The sequence below is a fragment of the Bos javanicus genome, chromosome 6 (assembly GCF_032452875.1).
Source record: "Bos javanicus breed banteng chromosome 6, ARS-OSU_banteng_1.0, whole genome shotgun sequence".
NCBI classification, from domain to species: Eukaryota; Metazoa; Chordata; class Mammalia; order Artiodactyla; family Bovidae; genus Bos; species Bos javanicus.
In genome coordinates this window covers 11,388,632-11,413,387 of record NC_083873.1, presented here as the reverse complement: position 1 = coordinate 11,413,387, position 24,756 = coordinate 11,388,632, and the positions used below count along the sequence as shown (strand labels likewise).

The 24,756-nt window shown below is 40.8% G+C and overlaps 1 protein-coding gene across 1 annotated transcript in view; it reads left to right on the top strand.

The window, feature by feature from the left end:
- Window positions 1-24,756, top strand: part of UGT8 (UDP glycosyltransferase 8) — a 108,892-nt gene that overhangs the window by 15,567 nt on the left and 68,569 nt on the right. Inside the window, exon 2 of the mRNA XM_061419303.1 lies at window positions 18,635-19,458. Coding sequence (XP_061275287.1) covers window positions 18,637-19,458 — 822 coding nt within the window. The 5' untranslated portion in view covers window positions 18,635-18,636. The remainder of the gene's footprint in view (window positions 1-18,634; window positions 19,459-24,756) is intronic.

The following is a 24,756-nucleotide window of genomic DNA, read 5'->3' as shown; positions in this document are numbered from 1 at the left end:
GTGCGTTCATTGTTGAGAGACACTGGAGGGTCGCCCTGTGCTGGAAGATTGGCTCCCTGCCACACATATCAGTTCCTTAAAAGAAATGTATATTAGGTTGCTGCTGCGTTGCTTCAGTCGTGTCCAACTCTGTGCGACCCCAGAGACGGCAGCCCACCAGGCTCTCCCTTCCCTGGGATTCTCAAGGCAAGAACACTGGAGTGGGTTGCCATTTCCTTCTCCAATGCATGAAAGTGAAGTCACTCAGTCTTGTCCAACTCTTAGTCACCCCATGGACTGCAGCCTACCAGGCTCCTTTTGTCCTTTAATTGTTTTAAGCAAATTGTCTTTTGTGTGTGATTAACAAATAATTTGTTTTCCAGGAGGTTATTGGTGGTGTTGACTCACTGACCGCTTTATTGACCGTGTTTTATGACTCTCCATTCTGCCTCTTGGCTTCACTCTACATCCTCGCTTGCTCACCGTGCACTGCGCATACCTGTAGCATCTTGTGTCACCAGAGAGCTTGTCAGAGATAAATCATCTGGGGCCCCACACCAGACATGCTGAATCATAATTGCATTTTAACAGTATCCCTATGAAATTTATCTCCACAGTAAAGATTCTCTAGAACATAAAGTTTAAAGTCAGGGTAAATTGCATTTTTCTTTGTTTTTTCCTCAGCATCCATTGATCTGGCCTTAACTATTTTTATGATTCAAATCATTTCAATCTCATTAAACCTATTCTTAACCTCATTTTTCAATAAGCTTTAGACTATAAGTGGTTTTCCAGACCATCTAATTTAATATCCTCACTGGCAGGTGAAGAAAATTAGGTGCAGAGAAATTAAATGACATGGCCTAAATTACCAAGACTATGGATTTGGGCATCCATAGTTGCTTATCGTCGGAGAAGGCGATGGCACCCCACTCCAGTACTTTTGCCTGGAAAATCCCTTGGATAGAGGAGCCTGGTGGGCTGCAGTCCATGGCATTGCTAGAGTCAGACACGACTGAGCGACTTCACTTTCACTTTTCACTTTCATGCATTGGAGAAGGAAATGGCAACCCACTCCAGTGTTCTTGCCTGGAGAATCCCAGGGACGGGGGAGCCTGGTGGGCTGCGGTCTATGGGGTCGCACAGAGTCGGACACGACTGAAGCGACTTAGCAGCAGCAGTTGCTTGCCGTGTGTGTGTGTATGTGTTTTCCTTTGATTGTAGGGACATCATGATAGGGTCACTTACAACAATTTTACTATCATAATATAAACAACTTGAAATGTGGACTACCTGAAATGACAATCAGGTTACTCAAATATGACATATATTCAAAACACCAAAATTTTAAATACACGTTGACATTTATTTAAATTATATATCTAAAGCAACATTGACATACTTTACTAATAAACTAATATTTCAGATTATAATTTGTGTAATTTAATGGTGATGGGAAAGTAGAATATGTGATATTAAACTTAATGAAAACTGAAAGGTAATGCATGTCCTTATAAATTACTAAAACTGTATCCATGCGTTCCTGAGATATTGCAGGCACTTTATCACAAGACATTTAAAATATTTGGGGAGTGTTTATTTGTTTATTCTGGGTTCTTCAGGATCAGGGGATGGGCCTTGTTCTTTTTCACATCCCCAGGAGAGTTGAGCTTTATCAGATCTTTAGATTTCACCACACATCCACTTCATCACTTGTGTATCTCTCATTGCAGATAAGGATTAAGTGTGAGATCCTTGTCTCTCAAACTGATGGTTAAATTCATCAAAAACCCCAGCTGCTTCTTACAAGTGCAGATTTGGGGATTTCCCCCAGACTTCATAATAGCCTGTGTGTTGAAAAGACTGGAATCTGCATTTTTAGTTAGCACAGTAGGTGTTTCATTTGGATGCACACATTTGAGAATCGTTTCATTAGGGGATTACATTTTGTTTAATATAGTTAAATTTAATTGCTACCATTGAGCATTGAATACATATATTGTACTAGGTACTGACTGCCATGTCTGTTAGTATCCGTATTATCCTGTTTTTCTTTTCTCTCTATTTTCTTGTTCTTTTAAATCTTAGTTTCTCACCTGATGATTTCAGACAAGGATCCCAGGTGCCTCTGGGCCAGCTCTCACTGATAAGCGAACAGCATTGGGCTTCTCATTACAGCTTCCCCACCTGTACTCTAGGTGTCTGGAAAGAGATAACTGCAGGTGCTGGCAGTGTAGAAAGTGATAAGTGCAGCTAGCTTGGAGTGCTGTAACAGCAACGAGAACCATAAAGACCACAAAAACATTCCTTATAACTTCTCCTTCAAGAGGAGGTTTTTCCTGTACCCTTGTGTTGCTCATCAGAGTCCCAAGGGCAGAATTGATTTGTTTGAACGGTATTTCTAATGTTTTATTTCCTTGAGTAGTTTACATTTCTGTAGTTGAGCTGTGCATATCCAGACAAATCAGTTCAGTTCAGTCGCTCAGTCTTGCCCGCCTCTTTGCGACGCCATGAACCGCAGCACGCCAGGCCTCCCTGTCCATCACCAACTCCCGAGTCCACCCAAACCCATGTCCATCAAGTTGGTGATGCCATCCAACCATTTTATCCTCTGTTGTCCCCTTCTTCTCCTGCCTTCAATCTTTCCCAACATCAGGGTCTTTTCAAATGAGTCAGCTCTTCACATCAGGTGACCAAAGTATTGGAGTCTCAGCTTCAACCTCAGTCCTTCCAATAAACACCCAGGACTGATATCCTTTAGGATGGACTGGTTGGATCTCCTTGCAGTCCAAGGAAGTCTCAAGTCTTCTCCAACACCACAGTTCAAAAGCATCAATTCTTCTGCGCTCAGCTTTCTTTATAGTCCAACTCTCACATCCATACATTACTACTGGAAAAACTATAGCCTTGACTAGATGAACCTTTGTTGACAAAGTAATGTCTCTGCTTTTAAATATGGTATCTAGGTTGGTCATAACTTTCCTTCCAAGGAGTAAGCGTCTTTTAATTTCATGGCTGCAGTCACCATCTGCAATGATTTTGGAGCCCAGAAAAATAAAGTCAGCCACTGTTTCCACTATTTCCACATCTCTTTGCCATAAAGTGATGGGACCGGATGCCATGATCTTCGTTTTCTGAATGTTGAGCTTTAAGCCAGCTTTTTCACTCTCCTCTTTCACGTTCATCAAGAGGCTCTTTAGTTCGTCTTTGCTTTCTGCCATAAGGGTGGTATCTGCATATCTGAGATTACCGATATTTCTGCCAGCAATCTTGATTCCAGCTTGTGCTTCTTCCAGCCCAGTGTTTCTTGTGATGTACTCTGCATATAAGTTAAATAAGCTGGGTGACATTATACAGTCTTGACGTACTCCTTTTCCTATTTGGAACCAGTCTGTAATATATGGTCATAATTGGCTTCAGAACACAAGATATTGTTTACATATGAGAGTGAAATGTTTAAACCCGGGCTCTTTAACAACTCTATAGCAATAAAGCTGAATATTCCCCCAGTTTGTCCACAGTCACAATATGTTTTTTCAGCTTCGCTTTCTTCCTGTCTTCGAATGGTGGGGTGAAAGTGGATTAAAAATGGATATGAAGCTCTGCAATATACTAGGTAATTTCTTGTCTCAGTCTTATTCTCCTCATCTGTAAATGGGAACAACTATTTTTGTCCTTATCTCAGTATAAAAAGAGATAACGCTCATAAAGCCTGTGATGCAGAGAAGGTACATAGTACACAGTACAACTCGCTTTACGACCTGCTATTTACTGAGAGTTTTATGTTACGGTGTAGATTTCCAGCTGTGGCATGACAAGCTCCTTCTGGTTTGCCCAGGACATTCCCAGTTTTAGCGCTGAAAGCCCCGCATCCTGGAAATGCCCTCGGTTCTGGGGTGGTTGGTCACCCTACTGCTGGAAACAGTCTGCGAATGACAGTTTCAGAAAAGTATCAGGAGTTTGCTCATGGATGATGGTTACAGTGGCAGAGCAGACAGGGCTGATACTCTGGGGGCACAGTGCTAAGTGTCTTTGTTCTGACACGTTTCCTGGTTTGTGCTTCTATCCTGTGGTCCAAGATGTTAATCATTACCAAGTCCTCATTCCATCGGGCAGAAAGACCAAAAGTGAAAGCTCTCAGGGTGTAAATGAGAAATTGCACATACCACCCTGCTTCTGTCCCATCCTGTTTACTAGAACTAACTTTTGTGGCTAAACTAGCTCCTAGAGAGGCTGGGAAATGGCTTTAGTCTTTTTTGGCTGAGCCAAGCTAAAGTAGAGGATTCCATTACCAGGAAAAAGAAGAAAAATATATGCCACGACTGTCTCTTATATGCCTATTTATGGCATCCAGTTTCCTTTCATATTGTGATTATTTAATAAATGGTCATTTGCTTGGCCATTTACAACATTGCTGTGAATGTATAGGAAGTTAACAAACAACATGAAAAAAGACTCCTAGAGTTAAGGAACGGAGAAGGCAATGGCACCCCACTCCTGTACTCTTGCCGGGAAAATCCCATGGACCGAGGAGCCTGGTGGGCTGCAGTCCATGGGGTCGCTACGAGTCGGACACGACTGAGCGACTTCACTTTCACTTTTCACATTCATGCATTGGAGAAGGAAATGGCAACCCACTCCAGTGTTCTTGCCTGGAGAATCCCAGGGATGGGGGAGCCTGGTGGGCTTCGGTCTATGGGGTCGCACAGAGTCGGACACAACTGAAGCGACTTAGCAGTAGCAGTAGCAGCAGAGTTAAGGAAAAGCTCTAATGAAATCTATTCTTTGACTTGATAACTTTTTCCAATTGCAGTACCCATTAGCCAGAAATTCTCTCCATAATTTAAGTGGGTAGCTAACTACAGTGCCTCGGGCAAAGCTTTTGATTTAGAATTTTGTTCAGAAATAAGGCAATAAATATAACTACAAGTTCATTCATTTCAGATTAAAGGACAAAAAAGAGTCCATTGCTGAAGGTGTATGTGGTCCAACTATGTATCCTGGTTCAGAATCACAGTCACAGTCCTTCATTTAATAAATCTTTATTGAGCGCCACATGGTCAGGCCATAGGAATAAAACAGTTATAAACCTCTACTACAATTTCTACCCTTTTGGAACTTAAATTATGCTACAGGAAAATAGATTTTTAAAATAAATTTGCATTTATTTAAAAGCCCTATTAATGATCTCCAATTAGTTTTTACTTTGCTGGATTTATTTTTCTTATTTTTGTTTTACTGGATGGCATTTTCCAAGGCTTAACTTGTAGAAGGTGCTTAGAAAAGAATGAAATTACTCAACAGTATTTCATGTAGTACCAAGGTCAACCTGTGGTGGCAGTCATGATTGATACATTTTCTCTTCTTATTGCCATCCACATAATCCTCAATGCCAAGGAAACTTAAAAGCACGAAGAAATTCTGCTATGCAGCTTGCTAGACTATATGACGGAGAAGGCAGTGGCACCCCACTCCAGTACTCTTGCCTGGAAAATCCCACGGATGGAGGAGCCTGGTAGGCTGTAGTCCATGGGGTCACTAAGAGTCAGACACGACTGAGCGACTTCACTTTCACTTTTCACTTTCATGCATTGGAGAAGGAAGTGGCAACCCACTCCAGTGTTCTTGCCTGGAGAATCCCAGGGATGGGGGAGCCTGGTCGGCTGCCGTCTCTGGGGTCGCAGAGAGTTGGACACTACTGACTCGACTTAGCAGCAGTAGCAGTAGCAGACTATATGATCTGTGTTGACGACTAAATCACTCTGTTTTTCTAAATAGCCCAATTCACTATGTACAGACATGATCTTAAATTTCCCATTAGCCCTTGTTTTTCCGTTATCATGAAAAGATTTTGATTAGTTCTTGTTTAGAATGTTAGACTATGAATTGTTGAGCTGCTGGGATGGTAGGCTGTCAAAACCTGAGTTCTAATTTTGTTTTGTATTTTTCATATTTTTTTTCCTATATAGTTCATTCTCATGTATGTTTAGTTTAGAGTTATTAATGATCTAACTTCAAATAGAAAAAAAAAACTAGAAATGATTCTTTCAAGTGGTGGTCAAATGTTAGGCACCCTCCTTTTTTCTTTTTAAATAATTGGATGGAAATAGAAAGGTTGCTGGAGGTCTAGCATAGTGTTATGCTCTGATATTTGAGAAAATGGGAGCAATATGGGTTCATAAAGTCTATTGTTTATCTTTTAAAATCTCAGTGGTATGATGGGATGTTCTTGTGTTAAGTTTCTGCCTTTGTTAACCATTGTTGCTTAGGAGCAGGAACAAAAGAGCTATTAATAATTAATTTTTTCTGGTGCTCTTAAGGGGTTTACAAACGTGGGGTCTTGCAGGGATCATTTTTGCAAATGAGTGTTTTGTAGAGGCAACATATAGGAGAATTCCATGGGCAGAGGAGCCTGATGGGCTACAGTCCATGGGGTCACAAAGAGTTGGACACAACTGAGCAACTAACACACACACATACACACACACAAATAGGTACACCCAGATATTCTTGTTTTGCCCAAATTAATTCATAATTAAATGTTGAATGGTTTTCATATGGTAAGGGGTGGGCACACTTATTAAGACTAGCATTGTTTCTTATCTTGAATATGGCCCTAGAAATAATTTTTTATATAAAAAATTTTATATAAAAAAGGAAGGGTGGACTGATAGGCAACAAGAAATTTGTTTTGTTGTGTTCAGTTGCTAAGTCATGTCCAACTCTTTGTGACCCCATGGACTGCAGCACACCAGACTCCTCTTCACTCTTTCCAAGAGTTTGCTCAAACTCATGTCCATTGGGGCTTCCCTCATGGCTCAGATGGTAAAGAATTTGCCTGTAGTGTGGGATACCTGGGTTCCATCCCTGGGTTGGGGATTGAGAATTTGTTTAAAGACTTTGAATTTGGGATTTTTGTCAGTATTCTGGCAGTGCAGTACAGTCAAGTAATAGTTGCATCTCAGAAGCCAAGAGAGAATTTGGAGCAGGAAGGCAATGGCACCCCACTCCAGCACTCTTGCCTGGAAAATCCCACGGATGGAGGAGCCTGGTGGGCCGCAGTCCATGGGGTCGCTAAGACTTGGACACGACTGAGCGACTTCACTTTCACTTTTCACTTTCATGCATTGGAGAAAGAAATGGCAACCCACTCCAGTGTTCTTGCCTGGAGAATCCCAGGAGTAGCCTCATGGGCTGCCATCTGTGGGGTCACACAGAGTCAGACACAACTGAAGTGACTTAGCAGCAGCAGAGGCTCAGTAGTATCTCACGTGAAAGAAAAGCCCAGTCAGGTAAGTACTGGGAAAGAAAGGTGTTTCAGTGAATATTAGGAGATATTTTGGCTTCCCTGGTGGTGCAGTGATAAAGAATCTGCCTGCCAATCCAGAAGACATGGGAGATGAGGTTTCTATCCCTGGTTTGGGAGGATTCCCTGGAGGAGGAAATGGCAACCCACTCCAGTATTCTTGTTTGAAAAATTTCACAGACAGAGGAGCCTGGCAGACTACAGTCCATGGAGTCACAAAGAATTGGACACAGCTGAGCAACTGAGTACACATATAGGAGATATTTAGTGCTCTTGACAATGAGTGTTCAGGCAGAGTTGTGGTGGAGTCAATGGCAGACTGTAATCATTTGGGAAATAAGTGGGGTCCAATAAACAGAGACTGATGTTTTAAGACACTTGACTCCAAGGGGAAAATGAGAATAAGACATGATCAAGTGGCATGTACGTTTTTGGCAGAAACCTTCAGAAGTCCGGAAATATATAACTAGGAAAGTAAGATAAAATCACTCAGTCTGACAATCCAGATTTACTACTGATAAGAGTTTTGATATTTACTTTGTTGTTACTATAATCGTTTTGAAAGTGAAAGTAAAAGTGGTTGTTGCTTAGTTGTGTCTAATTCTTTCTGATCCCGTGGACCTCATTGGCCACCGAGCTCCTCTGTCCATGGAATTCTTCGGGCAAGAATACTAGAGTAGGTTACCATTCTGTTCTCCAGGGGATCTTCCCAACCTAGGAATCAAACCCAGGTCTCCTGCACTGCAGGCAGATCCTTTACCTTCTGAGTCACCAGGGAAGCCCTATAATCATTTTATGTATACATATATATGTGTATGTGTGTATGCGCTCAGTCGTGTCCAACTCCTTGTGACCCCATGGACTGTAGCATGCCTGGTTCCTCTGTCCATGGTATTTTCTAGGCAAGAATACTCAAGTGGGTTCCCATTTCCTATTCCGGGGGATCTTCCCAACCCTGGGATAGAACCTCTGTCTCTTGCATCTCCTGCATTGGCAGACAGATTCTTTACCACTGCAACACCTGAAAAGTCCATATATATATATATATATATATCAGATTAGATCAGATCAGTTGCTCAGTCCTGTCCGACTCTTTGCGACCCCATGAATCGCAGCATGCCAGGCCTCCCTGTCCATCACCAACTCCCAGAGTTCACTGAGACTCACGTCCATTGAGTCAGTGATGCCATCCAGCCATCTCATCCTCTGTCGTCCCCTTCTCCTCTTGCCCCCATTCCCTCCCAGCATCAGAGTCTTTTCCAAGGAGTCAGCTCTTCACATGAGGTGGCCAAAGTACTGGAGTTTCAGCTTTAGCATCATTCCTTCCAAAGAAATCCCAGGGCTGATCTCCTTCAGAATGGACTGGTTGGATCTCCTTGCAGTCCAAGGAACTCTCAAGAGTCTTCTCCAACACCACAGTTCAAAAGCCTCAATTCTTCGGCACTCAGCCTTCTTCACAGTCCAACTCTCACATCCATACATGACCATAGGAAAAACCATAGCCTTGACTAGACGAACCTTGGTTGGCAAAGTAATGTCTCTGCTTTTGAATATGCTATCTAGGTTGGTCATAACTTTCCTTCCAAGGAGTAAGCGTCTTTTAATTTCATGGCTGCAGTCACCATCTGTAGTGATTTTGGAGCCCAGAAAAATAAAGTCTGACACTGTTTCCACTGTTTCCCTATCTGTTTCCCATGAAGTGGTGGGACAGGATGCCATGATCTTCGTTTTCTGAATGTTGAGCTTTAAGCCAACTTTTTCACTCTCCACTTTCACTTTCATCAAGAGGCTTTTGAGTTCCTCTTCACTTTCTGCCATAAGGGTGGTGTCATCTGCATATCTGAGGTTATTGATATTTCTCCTGGCAATCTTGATTCCAGCTTGTGTTTCTTCCAGTCCAGCGTTTCTCACGATGTACTCTGCATATAAGTTAAATATATATACATAACATTCTGTTTCTTGCTTTCTTATGTTATAAGCATTTTCTCAAATTAAAATTGTTTTTAAAAGCATGGTTTTTGATGGTGCTAGAGTTTTCCATAGTAAAATATGCTATACTTTTTCAAATTAATTGATTTTTAATTGAAGGATATTTGCTTTACAAAATTGTGATGGTTTCTTCCATAAATCAACATGAATCAGCCATAGATATGTATATGTCTCCTCCCTCTTGAACCTCCCTCCAACCTCCCACCCCATACCATCCCTCTATAAAATGCACTATACTTTGATCAATCCTTTACTGCTGGCTTCTTAGTGGTTTCTGGCTGTTAGCTGTCAGAAGTGAATGCAGAGAATATCTTTGTAGATACGTGTTGGCAATTCTGATTTCGGATCGTTTCATAAATGTAAAATAATGGCCAATTGTTTTTCAGAACATTTGTGCCTATTTAAATTTTTACATGGTGCTAGTATTACAGGATTGGAAAAGGTCAGTTTTCATTCCAATCCCAAAGAAAGGCAGTGCCAAAGAATGCTCAAACTACCGCACAATTGCACTCATCTCACATGCTAGTAAAGTAATGCTCAACATCCTCCAAGCCAGTCTTCAATAGTACGTGAACTCTGAACTTCCAGATGTTCAAGCTGGTTTTGGAAAAGGCAGAGGAACCAGAGATTAAATTGCTTACATCTGTTGGATCATCGAAAAAGCAAGAGAGCTCCAGAAAAATATCTCAGTTCAGTTCAGTCGCTCAGTCGTGTCCGACTCTTTGTGACCCCATGAATCACAGCATGCCAGGCCTCCCTGTCCATCACCAAATTCCGGAGTTCACTCAAACTCAACGTCCATCGAGTCGGTGATGCCATCCAGCCATCTCATCCTTGGTCGTCCCCTTCTCCTCCTGCTCCCTCCCAGCATCAGAGTCTTTTCCAATGAGTCAACTCTTTGCATGAGGTGGCCAAAGTATTGGAGGTTCAGCTTCAGCATCAGTCCTTCCAATGAACACCCAGGACTGATCTCCTTTAGAATGGACTGGTTGGATCTCCTTGAAGTCCAAGGGACTCCTAAGAGTCTTCTCCAACACCACAGTTCAAAAGCATCAATTCTTCATCACTCAGGTTTATAGTGCAACTCTTACATTCATACATGACCACTGGAAAAACCAGAGCATCGACGAGACAGACCTTTGTTGGCAAAGTAATGTCTCTGCTTTCCAATATGCTGTCTAGATTGGTAGTTATTGATATTTTACTTCTGCTTTATTGACTATGCCAAAGCGTTTGACTGTGTGGATCACAATAAACTGTGGAAAATTCTGAAAGAGATGGGAATACCAGATCACCTGACCTGCCCCTTGGGAAATCTGTATGCAGGTCAGGAAGCAACAGTTAGAACTGGACATGGAACAACTGACTGGTTCCAAATAGGAAAAGGAGTACGTCAAGGCTGTATATTGTCACCCTGCTTATTTAACTTATATGCAGAGTATATCATGAAAAACGCTGGGCTGGAAAAAGCACAAGCTGGAATCAAGATTGCCAGGGGAAATATCAGTAACCTCAGATATGCAGATGACACCACCCTTATGGCAGAAAGTGAAGAGGGACTAAAGAGCCTCTTGATGAAAGTGAAAGAGGAGAGTGAAAAAGTTGGCTTAAAACTCAACATTCAGAAAACAAAGATCATGGCATCTGGTCCCATCACTTCATGGGAAATAGATGGGGAAACAGTGGAAACAGTGGCATACTTTATTTTTGGGGGGCTCCAAAATCACTACAGATGGTGACTGCAGCCATGAAATTAAAAGATGCTTACTCCTTGGAAGGAAGTTATGACCAACCTAGACAGCATATTAAAAAGCAGAGACATTACTTTGCCAACAAAGGTCCGTCTCATCAACGCTCTGGTTTTTCCTATGGTCATGTATGGATGTGAGAGTTGGACTATAAAGCTGAGTGCCGAAGAATTGATGCTTTTGCACTGTGGTGTTGGAGAAGACTCTTGAGAGTCCCTTGGACTGCAAGGAGATCTAACCAGTCCGTCCTAAAGGAAATCAGTCCTGAATATTCATTGGAAGGACTGATGCTGAAGCTGAAACTCCAATACTTTGGCCACCTCATGTGAAGAGTTGACTCATTTGAAAAGACCCTGATGCTGGGAAAGATTGAAGGCAGGAGGAGAAGGGGACAACAGAGGATGAGATGGTTGGGTGGCATCACCAACTCAATGGACATGAGTTTGAGTAGACTCTGGGAGTTGGCTATGGACAGGGAGGCCTGGCATGCTGCAGTCCACAGGGTTCCAAAGAGTAGGACACAACTGAGCGTCTGAACTGAACTGAGTAGTAAAGGATCTGCCTGACAATGCAGGAGACATGGGTTCAGTCCTGGGTTGAGAAGATCCCCTGGAGAAGGAAATGGCAACCCACTCCAGTATTCTTTCCTGGGAAATTCCATGGACAGAGGAGCCTGGCATGCTACAGTTCATAAGGTCACAAAGAATTGGACACGACTGAAGCGACTGAGCATGAAGCACATTTTTGCCGACTTCATTAAACTGCTTTGTACCTTTGCGGAGACTGAGCCTTATCATTAAAAATGACATCCTTGCTATTTTCATGAAGGAAAAAGTCTCATTTTTTTCAGTCATTCAGCAAGTTTTGAGCTCCTTAAGACTAACTGGGAGGTTGAGTCCACACTGCACGTGGCAGGGTGGCATGTCTAGTGCCTGATGCTGCCTCTGGGGTCCACGGGTGAGGAGCCCTCTGCCACCACCACACGCCAACGTTAGGAGGGCTTTACCCTTAGTCATCAGTTCTAACTCCTCTTTAGGCAGATGATCCAGTTTTCCTGGAGAGCTGGTCTTCATCTTTACTGTGGGGGGTAAATGCAACAGCCCCTGCTTTTCCCTGGGAGCGCGTCCCCTTCATCTCTTGCTCCTGGAGTGTCCTCTGAAGCTCTCAGCCATCTGGAAGCAATTTTCATCTCTACTGCAGCTTCCTCTGTGTGTTTTGGGCTGCCATTTCTTTCATTCTTTTGTATCCCTCAATAAGCATTTGTCAGATTACTGACACAGTGTCCAAACTCCATTCCGCTGTTGACTGGTGTCTTGCCCACACCTCACTTCTTCATGTCAGTTCTCAGAGATTTGGGGTATTTGTTCCCTTTAATAGACTTTACTGTAATTCCAAAGGAGCTTTAGGAAGAAAGGACTAGAGACCCCTGTGTTCAGTTAGCCATCCTGGACTGGAAACTTCTGCTCCAGATGTTCTAAACATTCCAAAAATAGTTAGTGATTATGTAATAAAATCTAATGATAGTGATTTTTTTTCCTTTGCTTTATACTCAAAATTATCTTTTTCCTTCCAGAGATCATTTAAGGCTCAACACTCTTAATGACTTTATTAGAAAAAAAATTTCTTTTGACAATCATCAGTCTGATTTACTTTGGGGAAAGTCTAAGGTAAAATTTTTAGTGATTTTCTTTCTCTAATATTATATAATATTATATATATAATATATATATATATATATATATATATAATATCCAGTTTATAATACTTCACATTGAGTGAGTTCTTTCCTCATTTACTTGTGGTACTTCCTTCATCTCATGTTATATTCAAGAAATTCTTACAGACTACCATTGATTTGCATTAAGATTCTTGGACGAGCTCCATAGTGTGTTTTTTTTTTTTTAATTGAAGTATAGTTGATATACAATGTTGTATTAATTTCTGCTGTACAGAAAGATTCAGTTTATATATATATATATACACACACACACACACACACACACACACACACATTCTTTTTCATATTCTTTTCCACTGTGGTTTATCTCAGGATATTAAATATAATTTCCTGTGCTATACAGTAGAACCTTTTTTATCATTCAGTATATAATAGCTTACATCTGCTAACCCCAGCCTCCCACTCCATCCCTCTCCCACTACCCCTCCCCTTGGGGACCACAGATCTGTTCTCTATGTCTGTGAGTCTGTTTCTGCTTTGTAGGTAGGTTCCTTGGTATCACAGTTTAAATTCTACGTACGAATGATATCATATGGTATTTGTCTTTCTGATTTACTTCATTTAGTATGATAATGTCTAGTTATATCCATGTTGCTGCAAGTGTCATTATTTTGTGTTTCTCTTATGGCTGAGTACTACTGCATTGTGTAATTGTGTATATATGTACTACCTATGTGTGTGTGTATATATACACATATGTAGTGTACGCACATATGTATGCCTCATAGTATTATGAGGCATGAGGGTGGACTGACCCTGAAGGAGAGGCCCAGATAGTGTTTTAATTACAAAATTTTTACCTTTCTGTCCCAAGTTGTTACTGTTTCATTTTCAGAAGTGAAATCTCCCTTCTAGCCTGTTGTAACAAGTAAACATGGATATAGTTTGGTCAAATTCCAGACAAAACAAAACCATCCACTGGAGTTTTGAGATGAATTTATTCAATCTATTTATCATATGGAAACGAGTGACTTTTTTAGAATATTGTATTCCATTAAAATAATGTGGTATTGCTATACACTTAATATTCTTTTCATGTATATCTTCAGGGAAAGACTTGCCTTACTTAGAATAGCCAATGTATATGTTTTTTAGTTAATTTTAAAGGTATTTTATGTACTTTGTTGTTACTGTGAATGGGATCTTTCTTATCACATTATTTAAAAATAACACTCCTTATTTTTATTAAGAGAAAAGCAATGTGACCAATGTAGAAAAAGTTAAGTTAAAATCTCTTATAATTTGTACTCTCCAGAAAAAAACCCTGACCTTTGGTGTATATCATTCCTGTGTATAATATTTATATGTATGTGTCTTATATAAAGTGACACTTCACATGATGGGCTTCCCCGATGGCTCAGCAGTAAAGAATTTGCCTGCGATGCAAGAGACTTGGGTTTGATCCCTGAGTCAGGAAGATCCCCTGGAGGAAGAATGGCAACCCACTCCATTGTTCTTGCCTGGAGAATCCCATGGACGGAGAAGCCTGGTAGGCTGCAGTCCATGGGTCGCACAGAGTCAGACACGACTGAAGCGACTTAGCAGCAGCAGCAGCATATAATTGGAATCATACCATATGTAGCCTTTTCAAATAGGTTTCTTTCATTTAGTAAATATACATTTTAATTTCCTCCTTCTCTTTTCATGGCTTGATAGTTCATTTCTTTTTAGTGGTGAATCATATTCCACCATAGCGAAGTACCACAGTCTTTTTTTATTTATTCAACTGACTTTAGGTGGTGTGCTTGGTTACTCCCAAGTTTTGGCAATTATAAATAAAGCTGTTATAAACATTCATGTGCAGATTTTTGTGCAGACATCTGTTTTCATTTTTTTTCTGTAAATGCCAAGGAGCACAAATTCTGGGTCACATGGTAAGAGTATGTTTATAGAAACCATCGATTTGTCTTCCAAAGTGTCTGTACGATTTTGCACCTCCGCCAGCAATGTATGAAAGTTCCTGTTGCTCCATGCCCTCTGCAGCATTTGGTGTTGTCAATGTTCTGGATATTGGCCACTTTAATAGATGTGTAGTGGTATCATTTTTTTTATTGCAGTATAGTTGCTTTTTTAAATATAATTTTATTTATTTATTTATTTTTGGCAGTGCTGGGTGTTCGTTGCTGCATGGACTTTGCTCTAGTTGTGGTGAGCGGCGCTGCTCTCCAGCTGTGGTGTGCGGGCTTCGGGATCGCCTCTCTTGTTGGGGAGCACAGGCTGTTAGGGCTTCAGTCATTGTGGCTCCTGGGCTCCGGAGCACGGGCTCAATAGTTGTGACACATGGCCTTCGTTGTTCTGATCTTCTCGGACCAGGGTTGACCCCACGTCTCCTGCATTGGCAGGCAGATTCTTTACCGCTGAGTCACCAAGGAAGTCCTCATTATTGTTTTGGTTTGGATTGCCCTCATGACGTATGATGTGGAGCATCTTCTCATCTGTTTACTTCATACCTGTATTTTCTTTGGTGAGATGTCCATTAAGATCTTTAGCCCCTTTTAAATCAGGTTGTTTATTTTTTTTATTGAGATTTGAGTTCCTTCCTTACATATCTTGGTAGCAATCTTTATATATATATATATATATATATATATATATATGTATATTGCAAATGTTTCTTCCAATCTGTTGCTTATCTTTTCATTCTCTTGACATTATCTCTCTCAGAGAAGAAGATTTTAATATTAATGAAGTCCAACTATTCAGTTGATGCATTGTGATATTTCTGGACTAGCAAGGATCATACCATTTATTGGTAGTTGTGTTAGTCATTCTGTTATCTATAACGGTGGTATTTATGAGATTAAAGTGCTGTTGTAATCCTTCATAATTACCTTTGTATTTTAATAGTGAATAATGCACTTGTGCAAATGATGCTTCTTTGTTGGTAATCAGTTCTTTTTCCTGAAGACATATGATGACCTAGTAGACATTATTTTTAGAAGATATTTTATTGTATGAATATTGGCATTTCTGAATAGTTTTATAATTTACATGTACAGAGTCTATGTACCTTTTCTAACCTCATTTTGTTATACGACAGCCACTGGTGGCTGAGATGGTCAATTATCTGCCTGCAATGCAGGAGACCTAGGTTCAATTTCTGGGTCAGAAAGATCCCCTGGAGAAGGGAATGGCTACCCACTCGAGTATTCTTGCCTGGAAAATCCCATGGACAGAGGAGCCTGCTGGGCTACAATCCATGAGGTTGCAGAATCGGATATGACTAAGTGATTAACACACATACACATGCAGTACAATACTAGTTTAGAAGTTCCTCAGTCACACTAATCACGTTGGAATTGCTCACTGCTGCTGCTGCTAAGTCATTTCAGTCGTGTCCGACTCTGTGCGACCCCATAGATGGCAGCCCACCAGGGTCCCCTGTCCCTGGGATTCTCCAGGCAAGAACACTGGAGTGGGTTGCCATTTCCTTCTCCAATGCATGAAAGTGAAAAGTGAAAGTGAAGTCGCTCAGTTGTGTCCGACTCCTAGCGACCCCATGGACTGCAGCCTATCAGGCTCCTCCGTCCATGGGATTTTCCAGGCAAGAGTACTGGAGTGGGGTGCCATCGCCTTCTCCGGGAATTGCTCACTAGAGGCTCCCATATTGGATGGTAAGGAGATAGACCATTTTCATCATCACAGGTAGTTCTGTTGGACAGTGTGGTTCTAGAACATAAGCAGTTGTGATTAAACAGTCATTTTGCGTGATTTCTTTTTACTTTGCAGTAATTACTAAAATACTAAAAGAAAAAATTAAGAAATGCAGTGAAAATATTTGTTTCCCTACTGTTATCTTTTGTTTCTTAGTGATTTATGTTCAAGTAATAGTTATGACTACAGCTGACGGAGTTAAGTATGCTCACCGTCTGCTCAGCTAAATGCGAAATACAATTGGCAGAGCAGTTGCCTAACATTGGTCCATCATGATGTTGGTCTTCTTGGACATGCCAGTAGTAATAGGCTCTATTAGTCACAGCAGTGGGCAGTTCAGCCGAAATAACTTTTCTGCATAGATCTCATTCTTATAACTTGTCTATTTAAAATTCCTAATTTTTATCCTCTTTTGGCAAGGGCAGAAGGCTGGGCTTCACTGGTGGCTCAGAAGGTAAAGAATCTGCCTGCAATACAGGAAAACCGGGTTTGATCCCTGGGTCGGGAAAAGAAGCTGGAGAAGGAAATGGCAACCCACTCCAGTATTCTTGCCTGGGAAAGACCATGGACAGAGGAGCCTGACGGCCTACAGTCCATGGGTCACAAGAGTTGGACATGACTTAGCAACTAAATCCCCACCACCATTGGTAGAAGGCTACACCAGAGAGACACATTTGGAGAGACAACACAGGAGAATAAAGGCCTGGAAGGTTTGCTCTAAGATTGGCTATTTAATTTTCTTCTTTCATTGACATTGTAATTATAGAATAAACTTCATTGCTATAGAAACAGTGTTTGCTCCAAATTATTTTTTTAAAGGCTCACATTAATTCAGGCAACATTTAACATAGGCTTTCATATGTTTATAACACATATTACTTCAGTTTACTGTTATAGTAATGATAACTTAATGATATAGTATCATTTGGAATTGGTTTGAAAAGCATCTGGAAATATATTTTATAGTTTAATCTTGGTATTGGAAAAATCTATCATTTGCCTGCTATTAACGTCTTTTTTTTAGGTTTCTTGCAGTGTTTGAATGTTGAGAAGGTATAGTTGTTTAAACTCTGTTTAGATGGCGGGAATTTGTACAAACAGGATGGTTAATATATGATGGGTAAACACAGATATTGGTTTGGTGATAGCATGTAAATCTATTTTGAGTTATTCTTTGAAGTAGAAAAGTCCAGTTCTCATGGGTAGTTATTGTTTAGGTCTTTCCCTATTTGGAGGCTAATTTAGAATCTAAATGTAAATTATATTGGGAAGATAGGGTGAGTTTCCATATGCAGTGGCCCGCATAGGTATTTCTAAAAAAATGGTAGAAGGTGATTCTAACTATTGTCTATACTTAAGTAAAGCAGAAGAGTAGAGGAAACATGAGCCATTCTGTGCACTTGTCCTTTGCACCTGAGTTGCAAGTACAACTCAGAGAGGACAGTCAAGGACATAGTCACTCAGCAGCCATCTCGTTCACAAGTATTTACTGAGATTCAGTTAACCCTCTTGAACTTTTGTATTAAAGGTTTCTCTTTTAGATAATGCCCTGAAATGAGTCAGCAAATTGATATAAATTACATAAACAGAGTTGGCCAGGATACTTAAGGGTATTTAGATAAAGGAGAAAGTCATATTAAAAGTCATTTTTTTCTCTTGTGGAAAAACTTATTTTCTATAGAATTACTACTTGAAAGGATGATTTTCTGATACATAATCTTTCTTTGGTATGCTTTTGTTGTAATTGGGGAATGTTGCTGCTGTGATAAAATGATTTTAAAAGAGACATACATGCTGATATACCCCAAAATAAGAAGTCTTGGCTCTTCCTCCTGGGATTAACATTGATGTTCAATTAAAAGATATACAAAGGTTTCATAGAAGGCTTATAGCTCTTATTCAATGAAGAGAGTTTTTTTTTTCAAATTCAATCTTACAGGTTTCATTTCAAATTAGAAAAAAAAAATGAGTTCTCTATTGTTGTTCCAAAGCTGATACATTTTAAATCTATTTCAGTTTATGGCAGTCTTACTGTCAATTCTATATTTTAAGAGACACCTTTCAGAAATGAAGAGACAGAACATATACTGGGATAATTTTTTAAAGCCATCCCTAGGCAAAGTACTGGATCATCAGATCCTGTGAGAAAGCATGTTTGTGATAGTTTTGAATGGTGAGGATTGCTGTCTGTTTTAAGCAGTTTTCTGGTTGTCATTTCAGCTATGAAGTCTTACACTCCGTATTTCATGCTCCTGTGGAGTGCTGTTGGGATAGCCAGGGCTGCCAAAATCATCATCGTGCCGCCAATTATGTTCGAAAGCCATATGTACATTTTCAAGACACTAGCCTCGGCCTTGCATGAGAGAGGCCACCACACAGTGTTCCTCCTCTCTGAAGGCAGAGACATCGCGCCATCTAATCACTACAGCCTCCAGCGCTACCCAGGGATCTTCAACAGTACCACCTCGGATGCTTTCCTGCAGTCCAAAATGCGGAATATTTTCTCTGGGAGATTGACAGCAATCGAACTGCTTGACATACTGGATCACTATACCAAGAACTGTGACATGATGGTTGGCAACCACGCCCTGATTCAGGGTCTAAAACAGGAGAACTTTGATCTGCTGCTGGTGGACCCTAATGACATGTGTGGATTTTTGATAGCTCATCTCTTGGGGGTTAAATATGCTGTATTTTCAACCGGCCTTTGGTATCCTGCTGAAGTGGGCGCTCCTGCACCCTTGGCTTACGTCCCAGAGTTTAACTCACTCCTCACAGACCACATGAACCTGCTGCAAAGGATGAAAAACACCGGCGTTTACCTCATTTCCAGAATAGGGATCAGCTTTCTGGTTCTTCCCAAATATGAAAGGATCATGCAGAAATACAACCTGCTGCCGGAGAAGTCCATGTATGACTTGGTCTACGGGTCCAGCTTGTGGATGCTGTGTACAGACGTAGCCCTGGAGTTCCCGAGACCCACCCTGCCTAATGTTGTTTATGTAGGAGGGATCCTAACCAAACCGGCCAGCCCACTACCAGAAGTAAGGTTTGCTGAACTCCTTGGTGATCTTTTCTTAATATAAATGTCAATTTGCCAGTTTGGATTTTTAGAAGACAGAGGATTGGGTATTGTTGGATAATAGATGCTATTCTAAAAAGTGGTTAAGAAACAGAACCTGCCAAGGCCCTTTTATTTGTGGGTACCCCACTCCTCTGGAACGCATTCCTGCTTTGAATGAGCATTTCCGTAACACCAGGAGGCCACTGTGCCATATGGTCAGTAGACTCTCTGAGAAGTAGATTTTTGATTAAGTTACAACTCTGAGAGGAATGGAGTTAGAGAGTTCATTTTAATGAGTGTAAGTGACTTCACTTTTAAGTAAACATAGAGTTCCTTCTGATCTCCCCCAGAAAGCACAAACACAAGTCTCTACGTCCAGGTTAGGTCCTGGGAACTCAAATAAGAACAATGTTAGTAGTGGCTCTTCTTTCAGCAGTCATGACCACTAAACAGTTTATGTCCAGCAATGAAAATGAGGTAGTAACTTCCATCAGACTAGGATGCTGATTTTAAGTTAGTAAAACTATTTAAAGAAATCATGTCTCACTGTGATTTCATGTCAGGATGGAAGTAATTACATTTTAACAAAACCTGTTTACTCTCCGAGTCAAACCTGATTTCTTCTTTCTGGCTGAGCTGTCAGCAAATACACTTGTGTTCTATACTTCATCCTAGTTTGCCCCCCCCCCTTTTTTTTTCAATTAGGTATCTCAAAACCTGTAGGAGCCATATTGCATATCTGTTGTTGTGGGGGGAATTTCCAGCCTCAGGTTGACTCTGGATTTAAACTCAACCTCTGATGGCATTTATCAGAAGTGTAGGGCCTGTTCTGTGGTTTTCTCTACCACAACTGTTTCTACTCTTAAAATTCTTGAAGCAGCCACTCACAACAACAGTCAAAGTGTTCGTTTCCAACTCTGGTCACTACATTAAAGAAATCTGCCAGAGTCTTGAGGAAGAGTCAGTCTAGATTTTCTCCTATAGGTGTCACATAAGCACAATCTCTGGCAGAATTTTCTCTTGGGGAAATAAGGTGATTGGGATATAGCCTGTAGATTTCTCTCATGCCTGCATTAGAAGCACATTTAATAAATAACACTTTGATATATTTCATGGAACATGAAGAGATAGAACTTGCCAGATCTTTGACCTATAAACCCTAGTTTGCCGCTTTTGAAGACAGTGAGAGAGAGTAGTTGTTCTTTCTGACGCCAGCTGTAAAGAATAAAGGTTAATCTCAGGCTGTCTCAGCCATTATCAAGCCCACTTGGAAAATTTAATTAGTCTCTCTCAGAGTCACTGTGTGATGTATTACCCCTTTCCTAAAAGTATCTAAAATCAAACTTCAGAAATAGCTTATAAAAGTCCTGGAACCAAGTTTATCTCTACCTGAACTGAGCCATTCCTAATGTCGGGCATATCGGCCCTGCTCCCTTCAAGTCTTCATCTTTTCCCAACCAGAGCACTGCCATTTTGCCTGTTCCTTTGAATTTTTGTTTGAATACTGTCTCCCCTCTTTATATGGAAGAAGGAATTAGTGACGTTCATTTTTCCTGTATTATAGCAGCTTGAACTGTAAGTACAGAACACTATTGTATGCTTAGTAAAATAGCGTGGGTCCTTATGGCTTCATTACAGTAGTCCCTCCTTATCTGTAGCTCAGTTATCCTCGATCAACCATAATATGAAAATATTAATTGGAAAATTCCATAAATCAACAATGTGTAAGTTTTAAATTGTACATTGTTTTGAGTAGTGAAGTATGATATCTTATATGGTCCAGCGCAGCCCTACTCCATTCTGCCCTGAATCCCCATCCATCCACGTGGTCTGCTTCTGACCTCCAGCCAACGGCATCATCATGGCTCTGTGATCCAGCATCACCTTGAGCAGATGATCCTCCTGCTGTCGCCTAACTCTGTATTGTAACGCCTGTGTCATTGACCTTACTCCGTCTGGTCATGTCTTATCTCATGTCATCACACGAAGGGAGAGTAGAGCCCAATAAGATATTGAGAGAAACCACATTCACATAATGTCTATTGCAGTGTATTGTGATCTATTTTATTTTTAGTTATTATTGTTGATACCCTACTGTGCCTGATTTGTAAATTAAGCTTCATCACAGGTATGTATGTGTAGGAAAGAGCATGGTATATATAGGGTTCAGTATTATTTAAGATTTCGAGCATCCCCCGGGGGTCTTGGAACATATGTCACGTGGATAAACTGGGTTACTGTATACTTTGTTTTACTTTAAAAGCATCTTTTGCGTGGTTTTTGGAACTTCCTATAATGTTATTATCCAGGATGTTTTCTGACTTGCCATGATTTCTAGTTTGGCACCAGTTTGACCCAATTTGTGGGCTTCCCTGTTCTTTTTTTCCTCTCTGTGCATTTTGTAATTATTCTTTTGAATATGTGCTCCTTATTTACAATTACTGCTTTGGCTCCGACAGGTGTCACACTCAGAAATATACACATCTGGCATGAGTATGTGTTAGGTATGTGAACCTAGATAAGTATATTTTGTGTGTGTGTGCTCAGTCATGTCTGACTTTCTGCATCCTGTTGGACTATGGCCCACCAGACTCCTCTATTGCTGGGATTCTCCAGGCAAGAATATTGGAATGGGTTGCCGTTTCCTCCTCCAGGAGATCTTTCCAACCCAGGGGTCGAACCCGCATCTCCTGTGTCTCCTGCATTCGGGCAGGTTCTTTACCCACTGAACCATCAGGGATAAGTATATTATTATCATTGAAAATCTGTGAGGTTATAAAGTGTGAAGGGCCGTTTTCACTTCAGTGTTCCATTTACAAAGTTCTTCAATAGGGAGAATTTTGAAGAATGGTGGGTCTTATTTGTTCATATTTTCCCTACCCTTGTGAGGTTTTATATGCTTTGGAACACGTGCATTTCTATTGAGATTTCTCTAGTAGATTTGTTTGATACAATACACTGTACCTCAGCGTTGTAAAAGTTAATGAGTTTCTCAAATGCCTGTATTATTTACAGGTCACAGTTGTGACAGTAAGATAATAGAGCCCACAAGTGGCCTCTTAGAACACATGATTCACTAATAACACCTTAATTGTTAACTGCCTTGGTGTCTTACCCTGGCAGTGCCTTAAGTTTTCCAGATGTCTAGAAATGATTTGACAGTGAGACTTCTTTTCATAGCCTGGGATAAAAAGGTAGAGAAAATGTCTAAAAGACATGTTTTCAGAGGCTTTCACAATGTTTGAGCCTAAAGAAACTCTAGAGAGCGTCTAGTTCAGCTCCACTTTTCCACCTCAAAATACTGGAAGTGACCCATTCACTTGTCACATATGAGATTAAAAGGATTTGAGTGTCTCATCCAGGCCACACAGTTTGTGGCACAGCCAGGTGAAACACGGATTGTGTTCCTATGAATTAGATATTTTGTCAAGATGCGTGCACTCTCGTTACTCATTTTACTCATTTACACATTTATAGCATATTCAAGGAACTTCCCTGTAGCTTGTACCGGTAAGAATCTCCTTGCAATGCAGGAGACCTGGGTTCAATCTGTGGGTCGGGAAGTTCCTCTGGAGAAGGGAATGGCAACCCCCTCCAGTATTCTTGCCTTGAGAAGCCCATGGACAGAGGAGCCTGGTGGGCTACAGTCCTCGGGCTTGCAAAGAGTTGGATACGACTGGGCAACTAAGCACAACATATTCAAAACTATGCAGAGACAATTTCACTCATCTTTATTTGATAGCTCAAAGATTGTGAGGACTTAATATGATAGTCAAGTCACATCATTTTTACCCCTCCTTAGAGGAAGAAATGGCAACCCTCTCCAGTATTCTTGCCTAGGAAAACCAATGGACAGAGAAGCCTGGCAGGCTACAGTCCATGGATTGCCAAGAGTCGTGCCTGACTGAGAGACTAACACTTGTGTTTCAGAGATTTAATGATAGAAATCAGCCAGAATCCAGATCCTTTTGATTACAAAGTGTTGTCTTGGTGTAGAGTGAAGAAATGGTCTACACTGATAATCGAATGATTTCTAAATGCATGTACCTGACTCATCATGCTATTTACTACCGACTGCCTACAATAGGAGTAATGACTTTTAGAGGAAGAGGTTTAGATTGGACTGTATCCATATTGCGGCTTATCTGTATCATTACAGTGTGGTAGAGAACAGGAACAATTTTTTTTTAAAAGTTTACTTCCACCAGGAAGGAAGTCTGTAAATAGTCCCCCATTTGACTAGATCCTTCAAGTATTAAATGTGGATGAAGTAAATAATAACATCTAATAGGGGGTGACTATAGCTTTTAGTAGGTTGACTAGGAGGTAATAATAATAATACTCCCAAAGAATAGTACATTTACTTAGGGAGTCTTTTGATTATTAAAATTCACATGTTCGAGGTGATAAATTTTAGGTGATTTCCCATTGGCAGAAAGTGGTCTAGTCCTGCTACGCTGCTGATCTCTGCCACTTTTCAGCTTCTACAGCCCTGAACTATCGTTGCACCTCACAAATTGTATCTTAATTATTGGTTTTTCACATGGTTTTCTCCCCTACTATGGTGTGGATGCCTTAAAGGGTAGACAATAAGGTGGATAACCTTTGTACCCTGAGTGCCTGGAAAATGGTAGTCATTCAATAACTGTTTAAAATTAAATGCATCAAATAGAAATCGTTGCCAAAAAATAGGTGATTCAGTGAGTATAACAATATTGTTAATATTATAACCATTATTTGTTTATTCCAAATTTATGTTCAGATGCCATTGCAGCCATTAAGTAACCTAACATTCCAAGTTCTTATAGTGAATTAGGATAGCTACTTAATGATATGATATTGAGAAAAGACGATCATCTCACTGCTCATTACCCAGTTGGTGAGCTAAATGGTCCCTAGTGTGTTCCAGATATGAAATAGGGCCAGTAGTGCTCAGGCACTATTGCTGTGTTAAGATGGCTTGGGAGGGTATGACCCTCATCTGATTGGACTGCTACTGCTGCTGCTGCTAAGTTGCTTCAGTCGTGTCCGACTCTGTGTGACCCCATAGACAGCAGCCCACCAGGCTCCCCTGTCCCTGGGATTCTCCAGGCAAGAACACTGGAGTGGGTTGCCATTTCCTTCTCCAATGCATGAAAGTGAAAAGTGAAAGTGAAATCACTTAGTCGTGTCCGACTCCAGCGACCCCATGGACTACAGCCTACCAGGCTCCTCCATCCATGGGATTTTCCAAGCAAAAGTACTGGAGTGGGGTGCCATTGCCTTCTCCAGGGGCTTT